Source organism: Copidosoma floridanum, unplaced genomic scaffold (genome assembly GCF_036245765.1).
Source record: "Copidosoma floridanum isolate Cflo_tuat_1 unplaced genomic scaffold, Cflo_Japanese_pri ptg000024l, whole genome shotgun sequence".
Taxonomy (NCBI): domain Eukaryota; kingdom Metazoa; phylum Arthropoda; class Insecta; order Hymenoptera; family Encyrtidae; genus Copidosoma; species Copidosoma floridanum.
In genome coordinates, this window is record NW_028321901.1 from 7,775,517 (window position 1) to 7,797,690 (window position 22,174).

Below are 22,174 nucleotides of genomic sequence, written 5' to 3' on the forward strand. Positions count from 1 at the left end.
CAAAAGTATTTACTTAATTCATTGGCTTGTACTATAAGTTGACTCTTAGTTATTAGCCACAGAGCAATACTTTTACGGTTTGTATCATTACATAACTAAGAAAAATTTAAGTTTCTGTATGTATTAGTACCATGTAATACTAAGACCTGCAAAAAAATTTTAATTTTTCACACAGCTTCACTAATATTATCCAAGCAAAAGACTTAGCGTACCAAGAACTTTATACCTACATAGAATCTGAATAAAATTAATATAAAATGAACTATCATGTAACTCTTAGTACTATAAAAGCCATAATAAAATATAACTCTTAAGTGTTTGTACGTATAAAGTACATCTATTTACCTCCTACGTGGTGTAGAAGAATAGATGGTGATAAGTATTTAATATTCAAGTATTTATGAGGTTAAAACATAAGTCGAAATAAAAGCAAAAACAACAAAATTTTTCCTTATTTTTCTCATGTTACTTATTCTATGTAGTTACTGCATATTTATTTTTATACGTATCATAAATTTTAAATTTGCAAAATTCTTATATAGTGCCCCTGCTTTATTTGGCAAATTTGTATAAGCTGTCTGAAGTAATAAACATGAGAAACATGTTTTTCTTCGTTACACAATTTAATATGTATTGAGTACAAAAATGTACTAAAGATACACTGAATAAGATTTTTGTTCGGAAACGTTTCATCTACTTTTTTCTATTGAGAAAATAATTAACTTTTAAATTAAATTATACCATTGTTTTTTAAGTATACATACATACATGTAAAACAATTGTAAAATTTAAATCGTATACATGGGAAGAATTTTCTGAACTGCCCCAGTGCCACCGCAGACAGGCTGCGAGAGCGCAAAAGACAACTATTTCATCTCGTCGTTTGGGCCTGAGAAAAATGTTTTAAAAATCACAAAAGCATCAACCACTGTGCACTTTTTTCTCAGCTTTCTAACAGAGCTATCAGTTCTCAAAAATTTTCACTTCATAACCTATAAAAATGCAAATGTTGGTAACAATGCGTTAAATCTCATGATGTACAATTTTTAGAATTTTTTTGACCATCTATATTGAAAGACGAGACGATTTTACTAGAGTATAGTCAATAAAAGAATAAGGGTTTTTTAAAATATTTTCATGCAATGGACCGATAAATACATAGATGCGAGTCACCGCGTGGTACGGCCGGCTGCTACGCGCCCGCCGCCGCTCCTAACGCTTCCACACACTGCAAGGCATTATTTTTATTTATTCCGAGTGTAAACAAGTACGCCTTATCTAAATACTAGTTAAGAAAAGTTTTGTCTTTGTATTTTGTTAACACTCTTTGATTATAATTATCAGGACATTATTATTTTCTGTCGTAAGTTGTACTTTTTTTTGAATTCCGTCTATTTGGAAAGTTATTAGCCTATAATACTTATTATTATAGTGATCTGAAACAGAGCTATGGTAACGCATCCTTAAATGCCAGCTATTTAATTGTTATATTTTAATTTTTACAATCAGTATTTAAGATGGTTGTCTGCTGTAATCCCTCAAATAAAGAAAATTATCACGTTAACAAAAGTATAGTGAAATTTCCGCAATCGTTGGAAGAAATATTTTCATTCGTTTAGGATAAGGCTATGAAATGCTGACAGTGCAAAATTTCGGCTCCTAAACTCAAAAATGAGAAAAACGCCTCGACGATAAATACCTTAAAGCAGGTATCGTAGTGTAAAGTAAAGCAAAACAAAGAAAAGTTTGCATTGTCGAATGATCAGAAGGAAAGAATTACGCTGCTCTCACTCGCCCCAAAATTTTTACATCGACGCGATCTGATGAAAGAATTTGGATGCACCGAAAGAGAAACTAGAAAAGCCTTGGATTTAGTTGCAAAATATGGAATTTTATCGTCACCTGATAAAAAAAGGGTAAAGTATTTACAGCTGATAGTGAGAATCGTGTAAAAAATTTTTACAAACAAGGTAACGTAAGTCGTGTAATGCCAAGTGTTGAAGATTGCATTTCATTGAAGCAAGATAACGGTGATCGAATAAGCGTTCAAAAAAGACTTTTACTTGGCAACTTAAACGAGTTATTTATTTCATTTAAAGTAGAAAGTAAAAGTATCGAAGTAAGCCTTACAAAGTTTGTTCAACTAAGACCACCGCATTGTATTTTAACGGGCAGTAGCGGTACTCGCAATGTTGGTGTGTGCGTGCACCATGAGAACGTCAGATTTATGTTGGATGCAATAAAATTAGAAGAGTTGACAAAACACTCAGTGTCACCTCTTAAAACTTATGGAGACTGTCTGAATCTAATTGTATGTCACGATCCTTCTGAAAATTGTTTTTGAGGAAACTGTTTAGATTGTCCGAATTGTAGAGGACTTAGATTAATGTTGCTGGAGAGCTTTGAAGCTGAAGATATTTTTGAGGTGAATTATTCAACATGGACTCAAACTGACCGATGCACAATCACTTCTAATTGATTGAGAATTCGTTAATACTTGGCAACAATATCAGATAATCTATCCCATAATACGACAGCTGCATACGTATATCAAAAGATTAAAATTGATTATTTAAAAAAATCCTTTGATCCAAAAAAAATTTACTACTCAAGTGATGTCGCAGCACAACACTTCAAAAATAAAAAGAATTTTTATCTTCTTTTAAATCATGAAAATGATTGCAACATTTCAGCAGAGCGGCATTTTCACGCCCAGCCCATGGAAAAGGAGCATGTGATGGAATAGGAGCAAATCTGAAAGGTGGTGCTCGACAATCGAGTTTGCAGCTCTCGGCAGGAAACCATATTCAAACGGCAGAAGATTTATTCTATTAGGCTGAAAGATATTGCAAGAAAATTACTAAAAAAAAACTGCCAAAACATTTAAACATCGAATTTCAAACGCAAAAATGATTCCAGGAACTTTGAATTATCACGCTTTTATACCTACTTGTGACAATAAATTTATGCTAAAAAATACTTCTGCAAGTAACAAATATAAAATATTCCCGAAGTTAAAAGGGTGTAAGATGGCTTTGAAAACGACTACTGTTGATAAAAAAAAAAAAAGAAAAATAAAGTTTCTATGCTGAAGAGTACAGAAAAAGAATAGTTCAATCTTATTTTTGTTAATGTAAACTTGTTACTCCTCGATTGTTAATAATAAAATATTATGTTGTTACTTACATGTCTACTTATTACCAAATTTTTATCTACATTTATTGACTGTTATCATTAAAAAATAAATAAACAAAAGTATATTGCGGTGTGTGGCAGCGTTAGAAGTGGCGACGGGCACGTAGCAGCCGGCCGTGCCACGTGGTGACTCGCATCTATGTATTTATCGGTCCATTACATGAAAATATTTAAAAAAACCTTATTCTTTTATTGACTATACTTTAGTAAAATCGTCTCATCTTTCAATTTAGATGGTCAAAAAAATTCTAAAAATTGTACATCATGAGATTTAACGCATTGCTACCAACATTTGCATTTTTATAGGTTATGAAGTGAAAATTTGTGAGAACTGATAGTGCTGTTAGAAAGCTGAGAAAAAAGTGTACAGGTGTTGATGCTTGTGTGATTTTTAAAACATTTTTCTCAGGCCCAAACGACGAGATGAAATAGTCGTTTTTTGCGCTCTCGCAGCCTGTCTGCGGTGGCGCTGGGGCCGTTGAGAAAATTCTCCCCATTCATAATATGATTAATAGTTAAAGATATTATGTTTCTATGATTTTTTTTGAACAGAAAGAATTGGAACAAAAATACCCTGTTCAACTATTATTTTATTACTGAACTAATGTTTGATTCACGTAAATTATCGTGATATAACGTATCATATGCAATGGTAATCAAAGCCATTGACAAAATATTTTTGCCACGGGCAAAAATATAGTAGAACCATTTTTTGTACACTAAACGTTATTCACAAAGACTACAACTATAATTGAAGGAGAGATTAAAATTTTGTCAAAACTTACTTCATTAAATTAAATTTTAAGTTGTTTTTATGATCAATATTTTATATAATACTGAATAAATACATATTGTTTCGGATGTAACGTCTGTTTTGACAATTTGAAATTCACCTAAAACATCGTAAAATTGTGTGTAATGCCTTATAAGCATTTTTATTTAAAAAAAATAATAATAATAAAAGAACGTACATAGAATTTTTGATTTAGCTGATGGTTATAGGTATTTCAATGAACGAACAAATAAACCATTGCCTTATTTTACAAAACTGTACATGTTATAATTATATTAGGATCTTAAAGTGAATAAATCCTGAAGTAAGTCTAAAAAACCGATTAAAGTGTATTAGATATAGGCAATGCTCAAATGATGAAAAATTTAGAGCACAACAGTTTTTAGTGTCATCTATTTAAAATGTGATCCCACGTGAACAGCAAGGGTAGTTTTTTATGTGGGAATCTACTTAAATTATGATTAATTTCATTTTCGTAAAATGTCCCAAAAAAAGTTGTGGTGCAGTATCGCACTATTTTTTTGACGGTATTACTTTCTTCAATAATTAATTATAAAAAAGTTACTAAAATTTCAATGTCTCTTCTAATATAATATAAAATTTGCTAAAATAATGATGTCAAACAACGGTTATTTGGGTACTTGGCTGTGCAGCGTCCGTAGAAATATAGGTTTAGCTTAGCCTGATGGCTTGTCCTTCCACGCCTACCACACAGCCAAGCGCAAAATGCGATTATTTAACATCGATGTTTCAGCGACTTTTACATTACAAAAGAGGTTTAAACGATGGTGAGTTGGTAATTAGTTATTAAAAAATATGATTCCGTCAAAAAAATAGTGCGTTACTGCACCACAATCTTTTTAAGATTAACTTACAAAAGTGTTCTTTCTTGCTTTAGGCATAAAGATTGTGTGTTTTCGAAATTTTAAGCAAAATCGATGGCTTCTGTTACGATTTTCTCAATCAGGAATATCACTGAAAATTGAAAAGTATTTGATTAAAGTTCCTTTCTTTTGTACTGTTATTATGTACTTGGAGCAATTTTTATTTCTGAACTCAAGAGTAGACAAAAAATTGACAACTTTGCTAATTCTATTACACTAAAATGAATCATGCCCAAACTTACTTCATTCAGCTACAAGAACAGGTTTTTAAAAGAACAGATGGGTTAAAATGACACATGAAATGTCACAACATTAAGCTAACAGAATGAATTATTGTTTTAAAAGCTTAATCGTGTTTGTCTATTTAATTATACCTCCTCCTGACTTTCGTCTTTTACTTATTAAAGTCCTCAAGTAATCAAGAACTTTATATTTAAATAAAGTAGACATGGACCAGAAAGAGATTTAAAACGTAAAAGTTCAATCAATTTAAACAAATAATGGTACTTCAGAGACATATAGTGAGTAAGGGGGAGAGAATAGACAGAGGGGGACCTATGATCAGTGACTTAAAAAATCCTAAAAACGAGGTATGACTTGGGTACTAAAACACATTTATGTCTTCACATTTCAGATGATAGAATATTCTATAAACAAGTATTTTTTTGGGAAGGAGGTGGAGGGGGAGCAAGCGGGAGCTGAGGAGGAGCTGGGGGCTGAGACTAACTTCCGTCAATACAACTATATAATATAGGTATATATATACATGTGTGTGTGTGTGTGTGTGTGTGTGTGTGTGTGTGTGTGTGTACGCGCGCGCTAGTAAGCCTTTGCCCCCGCAGGGGCGCTATGTGCACCAACTAACCAATGAGAAAAAAATTGTGTTAAAAACAAGAAAAAAAAGCATTAGCTTAAGGATGCCACTTTAATCTCAGGGTCGGGGCGGCCTTCTTCACCTTGACAGAGACATTTACTACCGACAAGGAATACAAACTCTTCAACAGAGACTCTTCATTGACTACCCACTTGCTCAACGACACACCTGCTCAGGCTATCAGATCGACCAACTGATCTCATTACCCCAGTGCCCGCGCCAGATCATCTGCGTCTAAAAAAATGTTATTAATGTAAATCTGATGCTTCAAGATCTCTGATGTCTCCAGGAACTTCTTTTGACCATCATGCACCATCCGTTTGAGCACCCTGAGCGTCAAATACAGCGCTAAAGCCGTGCCATACGTGGCGGTGGGAGCTTGAAAATCCTGCCCTTTTTAAACTTCATCAGATCTTTAAACTAGGCGCTGCAGTCAACGTTCTGACAAGTGACCAGAATCTGACGGTAAATTTTAAGAATATCCATGACAAAGGCATAATTACGCTTATGTCCATCTGCAATTTAGGTCCTGCCAGGATTCGATCGTTGAGCAACTATCCTTAACGAGCCTTTTGGGAAGCATTAAAAATTACACGTACTTTTTACAAAAGCATTTTTTCTTCAGAATAAATTGTCAAAGGTTTGTTTTGCTATTTTTTCATCTCTATTAAAATATGCGCATCTTCGATTTATTACTATATTTTTTAACTTAACTAGTAGTATTTTTTTAAAAATCAGTAAATGAAAAAAAAGTTTTCATGAATCAAAAGTATTTAAAATTCGTTACGACCATGATAATGTATAAAAAAATGAGAAACATATTTTTTTACAAATATTTAAGCCATTATAACATTTTTCTCTCTCACTTAATCTTGATAGGATTTCCTTTAAAAATAAAGGAAATAAATGTTTTTAAAATTTACTTTATGTATATTAAACTGCTTATAGTTACGTTCTGCTGAGATATGGCAACAGTGTCAATCAGCTCGAGATCGTCATACATTTGCTTTACACACACACTCGCATATGGCTGTATATATGCGGCTGCTCTGTTACCAAATATTTAAGACATTTACGTGTACAGCAGACAAGTTACATGACAATTGTTAAATGATTTACTACTTTGTATTTATACTGGTGACCCAACAGTTTTAAAATTGTATAAAATAGTACAAATTGTAAATTTTTGAATGGTATACTTCTCAAAATTTTCTTAGTTACTTATGTAGTTCTTTTTGCCTGTATTTGAAAAATACCATTGAAACCTGTGATAAAATTTTTGAACTTGAAACTTTATTATCTTATCAACCAATATGGGAGAAATATTTTTTATTATTGATTCCGAAAAAGAAAAATTTAATTTGTAACATACATTTTTTTCAAGGAAACCGAAGTTTAAAAGTGGTGGGTGAAAAACTACCGTAAGTGCCTGGCAGTCTTTAATGGAGCTATTTAAATTGAGAAAATAGGTATGTTTTTCATCTTTTGTTGATTATTTTCGAAAATTCGCTGAACATTGATTTCATACGTAAGTTGACTTTAATAAAGCTCTTTTTTTTGTTAACTAAGGAATTCTTATAAATTTTTCTAGATTTTTTTTATAGAAAAGGATTTTATTAACAGCTTAAAATGTCAAAGGCTATTTTTTTAATTTTTTATCTCCATTAAAAGATTTGTCTCTATGGCACACAAAGATATCTTGAGGTTAACTCATATGGTTTTAAAAAACTTGAAAAATTAAAAGAAATTAGTGTTTGCAAAGTCAAGAATATTAAAACCTTGCTGATGTATGGCCATTAGAAGGTTTTTAAAAAAGCGGGAAAAGTGTTTTTTACTGATATCTGTACGATTATAACATCTTTTTTTCCAATTTATTATTAAAGAAATTTGAAGGAAATTATGTTTGAAAATATAGAAACAAATTTATACAAGTTTTTATTTCATTTATTAAACTGCTTCCGGTATTTCAGACCTTCATATTTTGTAATTTTTTCGTTCAAATCAAGCAACCTCTTGATTACTACAGTAAACTCGAAGCCGGCTCTTACAACACGTTTATTATTTCTACTTAGTTCTTACAGTAAATCTTTGAAATATTAGTTGAGATCTGCAATCTGCAGTTTTTGAGAAATTTGTAGCTGCTCAGGATCCAAAACATCATTTTTCAGCATACTCTGGATCCATCAACACTCATTTCTGGGACATCTTTCACTTTTTTTGTGCAGTTGAACTTTTCCAGTTTTTTAACATGACCTCAATAAAAGTAAAAAGAGGAAAAAATCGAAAATTTTGTTGCCTTTAAATGGTATATTTTTATAATTTACCAACATGCTCATAGAGCCACATGTCAGTATAAGTGGCAGACGACACATGGGACTTAGCCATGTGTACGTCTTACTGTGGATGCCAGATTTTTTAAATTGAAAAAGCAGTATTTAATGCACCTGTAAACTATTTGGCTCTATAGTAACAGTTTAAAATAAGTCTTATTTGAAAACGCCGATTTAACATTGTTTTTGGAGACGCTTGAACTTTGTAATAAACATAGATTTTTAAATGAGCAAGCGCTGCTAAAAAAAGTGAAAGAGCAACAAGGATTTTACTCATGTTGCATTGTTCTGAGTACACAGTAGTCCACTGCACTGAGCTAAGCTTTGATGGATAAATGATTGGTGTGCAAGTTACTCAGTCTAACGGGCTCCGTAGAAGTGTTGATTTGATTCCTGATAAAATTACTCAGGATTTTTCCTGTGAAATTTTAATAATAGTACTGTTACGTCTGAACTTCTATTAAAGAAGGGTGGAACTCGTAGATTCGTTCTACAAACGAATAAATTTAATTTTTGTTCGTCAGAAACCAGCCATCAGCCCAAAGGCCTTATTTGCTTTTACTTACAGTATACTTTTCTTTGAAATCGTTGACTCGGCGTTGTGTGTTAGGTTTCACCAAGCGATATGTAAGGAGTGGGGGACGCTGAGCTGACGTTGACTTACTGTTAGAGTTTATATCTCATGTTATACGGTAGTAGCGTATCTTATTCGTCTTTTTATCTTACGTTTTTGTAATGGGCTTTGTCATACAGTGACTATTTTATTTCTCCTTAATATTTAATTCATTCATTGAGTTAAGAATTATGTATAAATTAATTAGAATTATTTGATCTTAAAATGTTTCACATAATATAGTAATTGCAATGTTTTTTAATTAAAAAAATTAATTTAATCACCAACCAAGTTATGTGTTATCTGATGATTTAATAAATTTAGAAAAGCCAGAAATAGTTAATCTTACAAATGTTATCAATAATAAGGTTTCAGATTCGCATATACAATGCTATACAATTTATAGTTTTTTTAACTTAATTTACTTCTATGATCGTTGTTTAACTGCTGCTTGCGTGCACGCAGTCGCAAGATCTTACAAGGTTGACCGCAACGATGTTCCTAATCCTACACGAGAGCACTCGTGGCGATGACAATAATTAGGCTGCTGTTTTTAACGTCAGAACCCAAGTCAACGGTCCTTCCTTTCTTGTTCCTCCATGATTTACTTTTTAGGCGAGTCTAAAGTGGTCTGGTTTGCTCGAGCTTTTCTCACACAGCTTAGTCACTGAACTAAGACTTACATTTGCTTGAAATGCACGCTTTTAACACGTAGCTTAATCACCAAATTAAGTCTTAAATGCAATAATTTACAGTAATTAATGGTTAAAACTGCTGATCTCTCAGATCTTACATCAAGTACAAGTTGCTGTTGAAATTGTGTATGATATTTCTTGTGCAAATCTGCAGTAAAGAATGTTGAAACTGTTGATTAATCACATTATTTTGTGTACTTGTGCGAATTGATTTTGTATGATGAGTGTTTTATAAGATTGTTTGAGGTTGCACTCGTAGTTCGAGTTTTGCAACGGTAGCTTGTTTCAAAAGAACTAAGCTATATGTCACGCTATTGCAAAAGCAGGTATACCGCTCGATGGTTCAAGATTGCTGAGCTTTTGCTTTTTATATTAAATATATGAAATGGGATGTCACAGTACTCATAACAGTACTCATGATGCTACATAATATTGTAACAGTTATAAACTTGTTGAATTTCTATGTTTTACTAACTGTAATAAGCCCGTGAATAAAAAAATCTGTCAAAACTTTTAATAAATATATCTATAGCGTACATATATATTTATTATGTATACAAGCTTCTTGGTAAGCAAAAGACAATTTTTGTAATGTAATTAGTAACCACCATTAATGTTACTCCTATACAGCTCCTATGAGAACTACATGAATGTACAAGTTTTAAAACGGTTAATCGTAACTGTCTTGTAACAATCTGTATTACAAACAAATGTTAGAGCAGAAGTGGGTAAGGAGTTAAAGGGCACACAATAATAAAAAGCTGGGTACAAAAGTATTGTTATATATGAACAGGAAGTTATTGAAAACTATATAGTAGATGATTACGATAAAAAAATACAATTCGCAACAGACAAACGAGAGTCATAGGTTCGTTTGCTAGCAGAGTTACGCACCATTTGCCTTGTCAGGCAGTATGCACGCTGCAACCGTATTCATGATTCAGAGGGAGCTAACACTTGTAGTACATACATACTTATACGCGTACAGACACATTCCCATTCTTCTCAGCAGTAGCAGCACCACGTAAGGAAACAATACAATGATTCTGTCTTAACACAAACCTATGCCACCCTATGAAAAATGAACATATAATAAACAACAAAAAAACAACAAAAAAATTCAGTCAACCAAGCGTTCAATTGGAAATCTACTGATGCAGGTTAAAACCTCAGAAACATTAAAGAAATTAAATCGGTTAAATTGTATTTCATTTAGTTGTATACTATATATAGATAACATTGTACATATAAACATTATTCATCTTTTTAAACCAATTAAGTGTAGAAGGTCATGTTATCTGAGTGCTCCTAAATTCGAAAACTAAAATGTATGTCACAAGAATCTAACCTAGTGAAAGAAGACAAAAAATAGGCGCATGAAATTAAAGAAAATTCAATAAACATTAATCCAGAAGTATATGTAACTGTTGTTAAATGGTTATTGGCCAGAAAAAAGCGCAGTAAAGTTTAATTAGAAGAGACCAACAAATATTAAAGTTTATGAATGTATTTTAAGGATTTACTGTAAGAAAAACGTAGTGATAATAGATTGGTTCTAAAAGCAGACTTTAAGCTGCTTAACTTAAGCGCGAACTTTATTATTAAGGTCTAAAATTATTATAAGCAGTTTAATATACATAAAGTAAATTTTAAAAACATTTTTTTCCTTTATTTTTAAAGGAAATTCCATCAAGATTAAGTGAGAGAGAAAAATGTTATAATGGCTTGAATATTTGTAAAAAAATATGTTTCTCATTTTTTTATACATTATCATGGTCGTAACGAATTTTAAATACTTTTGATTCATGAAAACTTTTTTTTCATTTACTGATTTTTAAAAAAATACTACTAGTTAAGTTAAAAAATATAGTAATAAATCGAAGATACGCATATTTTAATAGAGATGAAAAAATAGCAAAACAAACCTTTGACAATTTATTCTGAAGAAAAAATGCTTTTGTAAAAAGTACGTGTAATTTTTAATGCTTCCCAAAAGGCTCGTTAAGGATAGTTGCTCAACGATCGAATCCTGGCAGGACCTAAATTGCAGATGGACATAAGCGTAATAATGCCTTTGTCATGGATATTCTTAACATTTACCGTCAGATTCTGGTCACTTGTCAGAACGTTGACTGCAGCGCCTAGTTTAAAGATCTGATGAAGTTTAAAAAGGGCAGGATTTTCAAGCTCCCACCGCCACGTATGGCACGGCTTTAGCGCTGTATTTGACGCTCAGGGTGCTCAAACGGATGGTGCATGATGGTCAAAAGAAGTTCCTGGAGACATCAGAGATCTTGAAGCATCAGATTTACATTAATGACATTTTTTTAGACGCAGATGATCTGGCGCGGGCACTGGGGTAATGAGATCAGTTGGTCGATCTGATAGCCTGAGCAGGTGTGTCGTTGAGCAAGTGGGTAGTCAATGAAGAGTCTCTGTTGAAGAGTTTGTATTCCTTGTCGGTAGTAAATGTCTCTGTTAAGGTGAAGAAGGCCGTCCCGACCCTGAGATTAAAGTGGCATCCTTAAGCTAACGCTTTTTTTTCTTATTTTCAACAATGTTCTTTTGTTAACGGTGAGTTGGTGCGCAAAGCGTGCAGGAAAATTTCCCCTGATATTTGTGGGAGGGAGGCCATGAGAAGTATGAAGGTGTCCGAAAACAGTATATTTACAGTGTTATCTTGGAATATTCTAAGTTTTTGTGGGGGAGGCAGGAATTAAGAGTCTGAGGATCCTCGAAATAGTGGGAAAATTAAAAGAATTTTACCTTATTTTTTTAGAGAGGGTGGTATTGTGTGCCACTTGATGTGCGAGTGCGGTTTTAGGGTGGTTGTCTGGGCGTGGGTGGTTAAACATATTTTTTGTTGGGTTAAATGCACAGTGAAGTATGTAAAATTTTCCTTTGTTTCGTGAGGGGCTGTAAGAGAGACAGCTGTAGGGGGCCATGAAGGGTTGTGGGGAGATGTTTTGACAGACGCACTAAAATAACTAGATAATATAAGTGATATATAGTGATCAAGTGGTATACAACTTTGTGTACTTGACTTGAAAATTCAACTGTATGTATCAATAACATGTTTAATGAAGATAAGAACGTACCTTTACATTGTAAAGATGAATCTGTAGAGAGCTAATAAAAAAAAAATCAATAAAATTTGATATTAATATTTGTAATACTCGTGAGTATTCAGTTAATTTATTTTAACCATTAATACCATTGAAAAATAGATATTAATTCTGTTATAAATAATAAGGCATTCTGTTGTTAAATGAGGAAAAAATTCTGGGGTTTAAAGGGAGGAGCTGTAAAATCGGTGTGGTGCTGTGTAATAATTCTGTGTAGTTGTGGGAGAGGCGCTCACACAAATATTATTGGGTTTAATTAATTGAGAACTTAAATGAATTTTTTTTTTTGTGGCGAGATGTGGAAAGGAGTCATCGTGAGCTTTTCTATAAGAACTATTCCATGTAGTATTATATATTATAAGCTAAGAGACTAAGAAAAACTATGACACTTGTCTTCGTTTGCATAATTATACAATTACTTACCTCATACTCTATTTACTTTACCACGTAATCTTGATGATGCAAGAAGTTTGTTATAAGTTCATATAACTTTTTATATTAACTTAAGCTTAAGCTCCTTAAAATTGTGTTTAATAAATGATTTCTATTGAAGGTGAAAAACGTGCAGTAATTGTGCAGAATAATGCGACTAAATACAACGCTACTCAATACAACGCAATTATTGACGCAAGCATTTTAACCACAATATTTTTAAAATCTCATGTAAGTTGATATTAAGATCAGGTTTGAATGTTTAGTACGTAATAAACTGGGATCTTTGAGATGTACATTACATTTTTTATGGTAAATTGTGTTAATGTAAACGTGCTACGTCAAAAATACTTCTTTGTTCTTATAAAAAATTTTCACAATGAATTGACAATAAAATATTCTATAGGTCTTTATTTAACGTTATTTAAATAAAACAAATCTTATACCACAAAATCCTATGCATTTAATTATTAATCATTATTTTATATTTTTATGGCCCTAAAACCAATTTTTGTACTTTCTAGTTATTAAGAATATAGGATTCTTTATCCTACAGTTACACGTTTAGTCATAAAAAATACGTACGGTATAAATTGTAGGAGAGCTGTACTTGCCTCTCAAAACAAAATGAAGGGGCTGTAGGCAGTGTGACTTATATTGTATCAGATTAAAGTAAGAAAGAAATAATAAACGTCATCCACCTCTCTTTAATAACTATATAACATAGTGTGATGCATAAATAATTTAGAAACAAAGAGGAGAAAAAACAGAACAGTAAGTTTTCCTGACTAAGCTTACAAACTTTGATAAATGTATAAAGCTTTTCTACTAGTTGACGACGAAGTGAAAGAAATAGTCTTCTAATAATATACTATTATTAAACTCTAGCTACATAAAGACTTACAGAAATCAAAGACGTAGATTAGTATATTTTGAGAGGTCTTCTACCTAGCCTTATATTTTTAGGAGGGCACGTCAAATTTTTGGTTTTTTGGAGATCAAAAAAACCAATAAAATTTTAATATTACGTCTGTTTTATTGACACTATTACAGTTGGCTTGCTAATTATAACTTGACGATCGCTGATTGATTATATTTCTAAATTTTTCGTGTAAAATAGTGTTAAAAGTTAGTTAACGTTACTACATGGACAAATGGCACTTACCGAGCATCATGCACATATCGAAGTTTTAAAGTAGGAGCTTAGCTATCATATTGAGAGGTTGTGTTACGTTATAGTTGATAAAATAAGTATACAATCAATAATGTCACACGTCTTGTAGGGTGTTGACATGTTTGAGATAATTTTATTTTTTATAAGAGTACGATACAAACGAGTTGTATTTCTATCATGAATATTTATTTATTATTCTAGTAAACAAATCGTGAAGTAATTATTGTAACATATTATACACACAAGGCAACGTAAGATCTACGTAAAGTCCCTAATGAGATTAAAAATTGTATTGAAACTTTGAGATATCTTATAAAGGCAGCTTAACTTTAAAACAATAATTTAATTGATAAAAGAGTCACTGAATTATGACTTTGATCGATAAATTACTGCGTTTTTTTAAGTTATGATTGTTATTTGTTCTTATAATACTGAATCACAGAAATGGATATTCACATTCATTAAAAATTTTTATTTTTCGTTGAGGTTAGTTAACAACTTTTTTGCTGAACCAATATTATTTATTTTCATGGGAGTTCGAGTTAAGCACTGGTAGGAGACGCACGTGAGTTCAAGCTGCTGAGAAATTGTACACGAGAAAATAACAAGAACCGCAGAAATGACCAACATAAAATACCAGTAAGAAAGAAGCGGAAGGCACAGTAACAGGAAAGATATCAGAATAACGGTACTCGAAGTCACAGAACGAGCTATCCGACAATAAAGAGGTTAGGCTTCTTCACAGCAGGCATGAAAGACGACAAAAAGAAGAGCACAAGGAGCACGACTAACACACGTACAGGCAACGTACCCAGCAAGACCGGGACGATCTTTAAAACAATAGCGGTGCAACAGACGATTCTCGAGGCAAGTTTTAGCAAGACAGAGAAAGACAAAGATAAGGAGTATGAGAAAAGTCTGGAGGAGGAGTCACAACCACGCTGGATGGAGAGACTAGAGAGGAGCATTGGAGAAAGACTGGAAAAGTTAAAAAAGACAACGACGCAAAAACTAGATGACACACTAGAAGGGATCAGAGAAGAATGGAGGGAGAAGGAAAGAGCATGGGAGAAAGAGAAAGAAGAGTGGAGGGCAGTAAAATGGGAGTTGGTGAAAAGAATCAGGACTTTGTAGATAGAGAGCGAGAAGAAAGAGAGAGAGAACAAGAAGTTGAATGTCATCATTAAGGGACAGCAGTTTGAGGAGAAGAATTGGACAGAAGAAGTAGGTGACTTCTTAGATCGCACAGCGAGGCATAAGGTGGCAGTCCAAACAGCGTTCATACTCAGGGGTAAAAAAGGTCAGAAGACAGGAAACAGAGTCCTAGTGAAGCTGAACAGCATGGAAGACAAAATGGAAATCATGAGGAATAAGAGGAATCTAGACAAAGAAGTATACATAGATGATGATCTAACAGAAAGAGAGAGAGAGAGAGAGATTCAGAAACACATAAGAGATGTAGCAAGGGAGAAGAGAAATGAAGGTCTCAAGACCAAGATCGGTGACATGAAATGCTGTTTAGGAGACAAGTGGTTCAAATGGGATAAAGGAGCCGGTTGCAATAAAGACAATGATTTTTGGAGAAATATAGAGGAGTTTGACATGGTGGGGCTAACAAAAACTTGGATGAAAGCAAAGGAGTGGAGCAAACTGAAGAGCAAGCTGAGTAGGAACTTTGAATGATGGCATACAGGAGCAATCAGAGAGCATAAGAAAGGGAGGGCGAGTGGTGGCATGTCATACCGGGTAAGGAAAATGAGTCTGGTGAGAAGTGAAATCTGTGAATTTGTAGGAAGTAAAGTGGTGAGTTGGACAGGGACAGTGGACAGTGAAAAGTAGAAAATAATATTAGTGTACAGTCAGGGGGTGAAAGAATCGATGAGAACACTAGAGGAAGATGAATGGGAACCAGGACGGAAGCTTCTGATCGGAGGTGACTGGAACGCGAGGACAGGCAGCCTGAGGGGCCCGCTGGATCCAGAAGGTGAGACAATAATCAGGAAAGCAAAAGACAGAGTAGTGAATAGTGAAGGAAAGACCCTGGTGAAAGAATTGGAAGAGAGAGAATGGGCAATAATGAATGGGACAGGAGAAGAGACTGGAGAATATACATGTATGTGGGAGAGTGGCCGCAGCACAATTGACTACATTATAACTAATCCAGAGGGGGGGGGGAAACCTTAGAAATTTACAATAGGAATAAGAGCTGACTCTGACCACCTTCCACTGGTTGCAGGAATAAGGACAGGTCAGCCAATGGAGGAGGTGGCAAATGAGGGGGACTCAACGTCAGGTAGGGTTGTGAAGAAGAGGATATGGAATGAAGAGCTTACAGAGACCTATCATAAGAAGTGTGAAAACTGGAAGGCACAAGGAAGTAGCAATAACAATAGGATGTAAGAAATATTGGACAAGGTCGAACAAGCTATACCCAAAGTAGAGAGGGTGGTGAAACAGGTGGCATTAGGGAAAAGACCATGGCATGACAAAGAGTGGGACCAACGGAAGAGAATGCTGAGAAAAACCTTGAGGGACTGGAGAAAAGGTGAGCTTAACTAAGAAGAATACAGGATAAGAAAGAGAGAATATAGGAGTTGGTGCGCAGAAAAGAAAGAAATATATAAGGCAGAAGAGTTGAGCAAGATCAGACAGATAAAGACAGAAAAGGAGGCATGGCAGTACATAAATAAATATAGAAGAGAGAGACAGGCAGTATGCAAAGAGATCGATTTCAATACTTGAAAGGAACATTTTGCCAGAAGGTTGGGAGGGAAAGAGAGAAAAATGACAGAGAAACTAGCAGATGATGGAGAAACAGGAATTGGAAGACCCACGACAGATGACAGCCTACAAAATATACGCAGGGCTGCTCAATGACAGGTTGATAAAAGAAGTAGATGATAAGCTGCAGGAGAGCCAGTTTGGCTTTAGGAAAGGAAGAGGAGTGACAAATGCGATTTACATACTCAACCACGCAGCAGACGTGAGACTAAGCCAGAAAGGAGGCAAGATGTACGCCTGCTTTGCAGACTTGAAAGAAGCGCTTGATAGCGTAAACAGGAGCAAATTGAAAGAAAGTCTTAATATATTAAGCAAAAACAAGGTGCTGAATAAGAGAGTTCTGGAGATATATGAAGAAACATGCTGTAAAGTTAAAGTGGGAAACGAGATCTCAGAAGAGTTCTGGACAGTAAAGGTGATTAGACAAGGAGGCCTAATGAGCCCACCGCTGTTCAATATATATATATATAGCAGATCTAGAAGAGTTTTTATAAACCAAAAGAGTAGGAGGTATAGATAGTCATAGGTAAGAAAAAGGTTAGAACAATAATATACGCAGATGGCATAGTGCTACTGGCAGAAGACGAGGAGGGCATGAGAGATATGCTGAAGCAGTTCAGAATGTACACAAAGATTAAGACCCTAATAGTAAGCATTTAAAAGACAAAAATAATGGTGTTTTAGAAATCCAAGAGAAAAGTAAGTAGAATATGGAAGTGGAATGATGAACGGATAGAGGAAGTAGGAGAATTTAAATACTTAGGCTATGTCTTTCAAAATAATGGCAAGGCAGTCAAACATCTTAAAGAGAAAAAGAAAAGGGCAATAGTAGCTATGAAAAAGACCTGGAGCATTGAAGAGAGAATCTTCGGAGAAGACCTAGGAAGAAGATACAGGATGTACGATGCATTGGTAGAGAGTATAGAACTATTTGGAGCAGAGATATAGGGCTACAAAGATGAAGACAGTATGGAGGGGCCCAGAAGAAAATATGCAAAGTGGATTTTAAGGCTGGATGGGAACACGCCCAACTACATATTACAGGAGGAGACAAAATATTTATTTTCATAACTTCATAATATTCTTTAAGAATTGTTATCTCGTAGAATACAATATTTTATCTTCTTGAAGTGGGATTCCGCTTACCTCTTTGTTGTTTTGACAAACTTTTCTAGAACTTTTTTCAACTTTTTCTTTCATCACCTATTTTTAGCCCTATGTAATCATGCTGTCATTACTTATGTATATAATTAGTTAAAACTTTTCATAAGATTTCATACGTATGCTTTTTAAAGTATTTACCCATCATATCATCATATGTTGACTGTTTTTACGCTTTTTTATTATTCTGTGGAAATAACAGTACGTTACGCGCGTAAAAAGAAAAAATCAAGTAAGTCCTTGATCGCAAATGAAGCCTCGGGAGACAAGAATTTGATTTAAGGCTATACTTATTTCCTTCCGTGGGTTGTATACATTTTTTTTCCCATCTTGCTTCAAAAGTTGAAATTTTTTTCTTGTGGAGTGACAGCAAAGTTCTTTCTTTCAGTGCAACTATGTTAAAAAAATGTCTATCATTAAATCAAAAGTAAAGGTATTGTCATCCCTGTCAATGTCTGAGTAGGTACCTCAAGCACTCTCCACAGTTCACAATCGGCATCCAAATTTCAACCTACATATTATATCAATAACTGTTCAGTGCAGCCAAAACATTTTTTAATTTAATGTGAAGGTTGAAGTTTAGATGCCGATTGTGATCTGTGGAAAGTGCTTGAGGCACCTACTTTAGAAGGGCTGTTAACATACATCTTGTAGAGACCCCCTCAAGTGGCGAAACGTTGACAATTTTTTATTGAAATAAAGACACACACACCGCATATGGCTTTTTAATTGTTTTATTTATTTGAAATATATATTAATTAAAATATTCTATGTGTGTATGTACTGAAAGCTTATATTCAACGAAGTTTCGATTTAATAATATTATTGTAACACAAGTTGTTTTAATACTTAGTATTATACTTGATGAAAACTCTATTATGTTTGTAATTTATATTCTATTGAAAAAATTTTGTTTGTTTATTTCAACAGTATCTGATAAATAAATGTAATCTTTTTACTTTTCAGCAAGCGTGAAAAAAAGCGTCGAGGTAGAAAAAGAAAAAGCGTAGAAAAGTTGTTAATCAAAAGTGATGAATCAATTCCTTTAACAGAAAAACTTATCGATTCGATTGTGACATCAACATCCACGAAAAAAAGTATTAGCAGAAGAATAAAAGAAAACATAAAAACTAATGGCAACAACATGGCATTCAAAACTACGAATAATCATGAAGTTCAAAGTAGTGTAAGTGCCATTATGTCCATAACTCATGAGCTGAATAAAGAAGATATTTATCAATCTCAAAATTTCCTCGGTAAGCAATCATGTCAAAATTCTAGGGACGAAACAATAACAAACTTAAATACCAAAACAGAATCAAACATTACTCTTGAAAAAAAAGATAAAAAGAAATTAACTCGGGAAGAGAGAAAAATGGAGGCTATCATAAAAGCTTTTGAACGACTTGAGAAGGCCGAACAAAGAAAACAAGAAGTTCGAGCTCGAAACACTCAACGAAAAGAATCCTATGGTACAAACAGTGACAATGATGATAGTAGTTATCAAACATCTAAATGTAAACAACTTATAAATGAAAAAACTCCTCGACGTAAAAAACGGAAAGGTAGAACCAGATCTATGAGTACCATACAATTAAAGGCTGCCCGTAGAATGCGACAAAGTTCAGCTGAGTCAGATATTATTACATCTGGTGATGAAAATAATTCTATACAACTATCACCACCCACAATGCATAAATGTTTGAACTCTAACACAGAAATCTCGCAATCAGCAACTTCAGTGGATGCTGGGTTATTGCTTGCTCTTGCAAATCCAAATGATTCTGAATCATGTTTAATGATGGAACAAGAAAAAGAAATAACTTTGTTTGACAAACAAACATCACCAATTCAACAGGCTGCTAATATTAAAAGCCCCAATGGTGATAGTGGTACCAGTAGTAGCTCTCAAAACTCAACCCCATCCACACCACTATCATCGGCTTGTTTGTTAGTAGCAGCTGCGGTTGAACCCTTGGCACCTGGTTTTAAATTTCCTAAAACGAAAAAACTGCTTATAAATGAGTGGCTTAAAGAAGATCAGCCTTCTCAGATAAATGACTTTCAAAGATTTGAGCCATTTCTAGTTAATGCTGAGCAATTGCCCGAATCTCATTTACATAACTCTGCTACTAAAAGCTTAGCTACGCTCGTACAAGCTGCACAGTCTGTTTCATGTATGTCTCATAAATATCGTCTAAGTAGTAAACGAGAAATGACTGACAGCCCTACTCTAAATTCTACATCTCTTAGTTCTGGAGGTTCTGCAAAAAAACGTTGGCTAAGACAAGCTATATCAGAAGAATGTGACTCGCCTACGAGCAACAGACCTGAAAGTCCACCAAACGAAATGGTTGCTCCTCCAAAAAAAAGGAGAACAGCAAGAGAAAGTTTATCTTCTGATAATAACACACCACCTACCACGCCAACCATGATACTCCCAGATAGCTTAGTATTATCATGCCAACATTCTATAAATGAGGTACGTTATTTTATTACCAATTGTGTATTTTTACGTTATTGACTTATTTTATTATCTATTTCAAATAACGATTTTTTTGTTTTTATATAATGCACCGTGTCTTGATATTAATACAACGAATAAATACAATAAATTGATTTTGCATTAAATTAATCTGTAGATCTTTGTCTGATTTAAACACAGTTTTCACTCCAATTTTCAATTGTGTTTTAGTTATAAAAAACTTTAAAACACACACACACAAAGACACATATTGTTATTGAGATTTCAAAAAATAATTAGAGTATATTCCTGTAGCAACTAGTATAGTTACTGCTGTAATATTTATAGTTTTATTACATTTGAAGCCTTAAACAGTCAATATAATTAAGAATTGATGCTAGACTTTCACACACTTTTTTCCAACTTTCTTAATCAAAGAAACTTACGTAATACTTCTAAATATTTGTCTTTCGGCAATCCTCGAAACGTAACAATATCATTATGCGATCTCATACAATTCATATCTTTACAAATCGAAGTAGCAACAATTATTTTAAGTTCAAATTTACTCACTCGACAAAACTTGATTCATTTCTTCCCGCTAAATTAAATGAATCACTGGATGATAAATAATGTAATGACTGTTACTGTTAACAGGTGTATTATTTATTACTGGAATACTATCTCAAGTTAGAAATTACATTTATGTTAGGTCATAAAAACAACTCAAAGAGAACATAAATTGTTCTTAAATTGTATGAAAATATGTTTCAATTTATCATACTGTAAAAAAGTTAATTAGTTAAACAAAGTTTTTTAACAGATTCAGAACAAAAATTGCTAATAGTTTTTTATAAAGAATAAACATAATTTCTTTTGATACTGCTAACTTTCTTTTAATAAATACTAATTTTATTTGTACAACTTACTAACGGTATTAAAAATTTACACACAATTTTTTTCTCCTTGTTTTAATGCTTTTCGACATTTAGGTTAAAACTTAGTTTAACAATATAAATAATTTAACAGTATAAGAATTTTTGAAAACTTACAAGTAATGTAATGGGAGCTTAGGGTTATAATAAGTATAAATATTATTCACCCGTTTGAATACAATCATACTGTACTGTGTACTGTTTTGGAGCAGACTAACTCAACAACTACGCAACCACCTCTTTCCAATATGAAAACCACGTAATCTCGCGTAGCATCATAAATATTGATTTCTTATATCATTTCTTTAATATTTGTGTATACATGGAGGCTCATACATAAATCAATACGAATTACAAGACGTTCATCGTGTCTATCATTGTGTAGCTGTGGTATGCTTTTTACAGTAACATCAGTGCTAATAAGAGAGATTTATATTTTGAGAAAACGATCTCTTTTGAGTCTATGTAAGTTATACTCATCTTGACTCTCTAGCCAACTAATCAGGTGCGATTGCAAACATTTTTCGCAGCACGTGTAATTTTGTTTCTATCAACATATGCAGTTGGTCGTAGTACTGTGTAGTTGAGTTTTTTAAAGTTTTATAAACTATTTAAAAAAAATTTTTTCTTGACTTCGATTAAATGGCTCTCTTTCTGCGCAAAAAAAATTTATTAAACATAATCTTGCTGCACACACAGCATGCTGTCAATAAAGCAA

At 33.3% G+C, this 22,174-nt stretch overlaps 1 protein-coding gene across 7 annotated transcripts in view; it reads left to right on the forward strand.

Moving 5' to 3' along the window:
- The window catches only part of upSET (SET domain-containing protein upSET), a 485,572-nt gene that overhangs the window by 312,877 nt on the left and 150,521 nt on the right, over positions 1–22,174 (forward strand). For all 7 annotated transcript variants that reach the window (XM_089595068.1, XM_089595072.1, XM_089595071.1 and 4 more), the window contains one exon: positions 19,024–20,539. In XM_089595068.1, the coding sequence (XP_089451194.1) occupies positions 19,024–20,539 (1,516 nt within the window). The remainder of the gene's footprint in view (positions 1–19,023; positions 20,540–22,174) is intronic.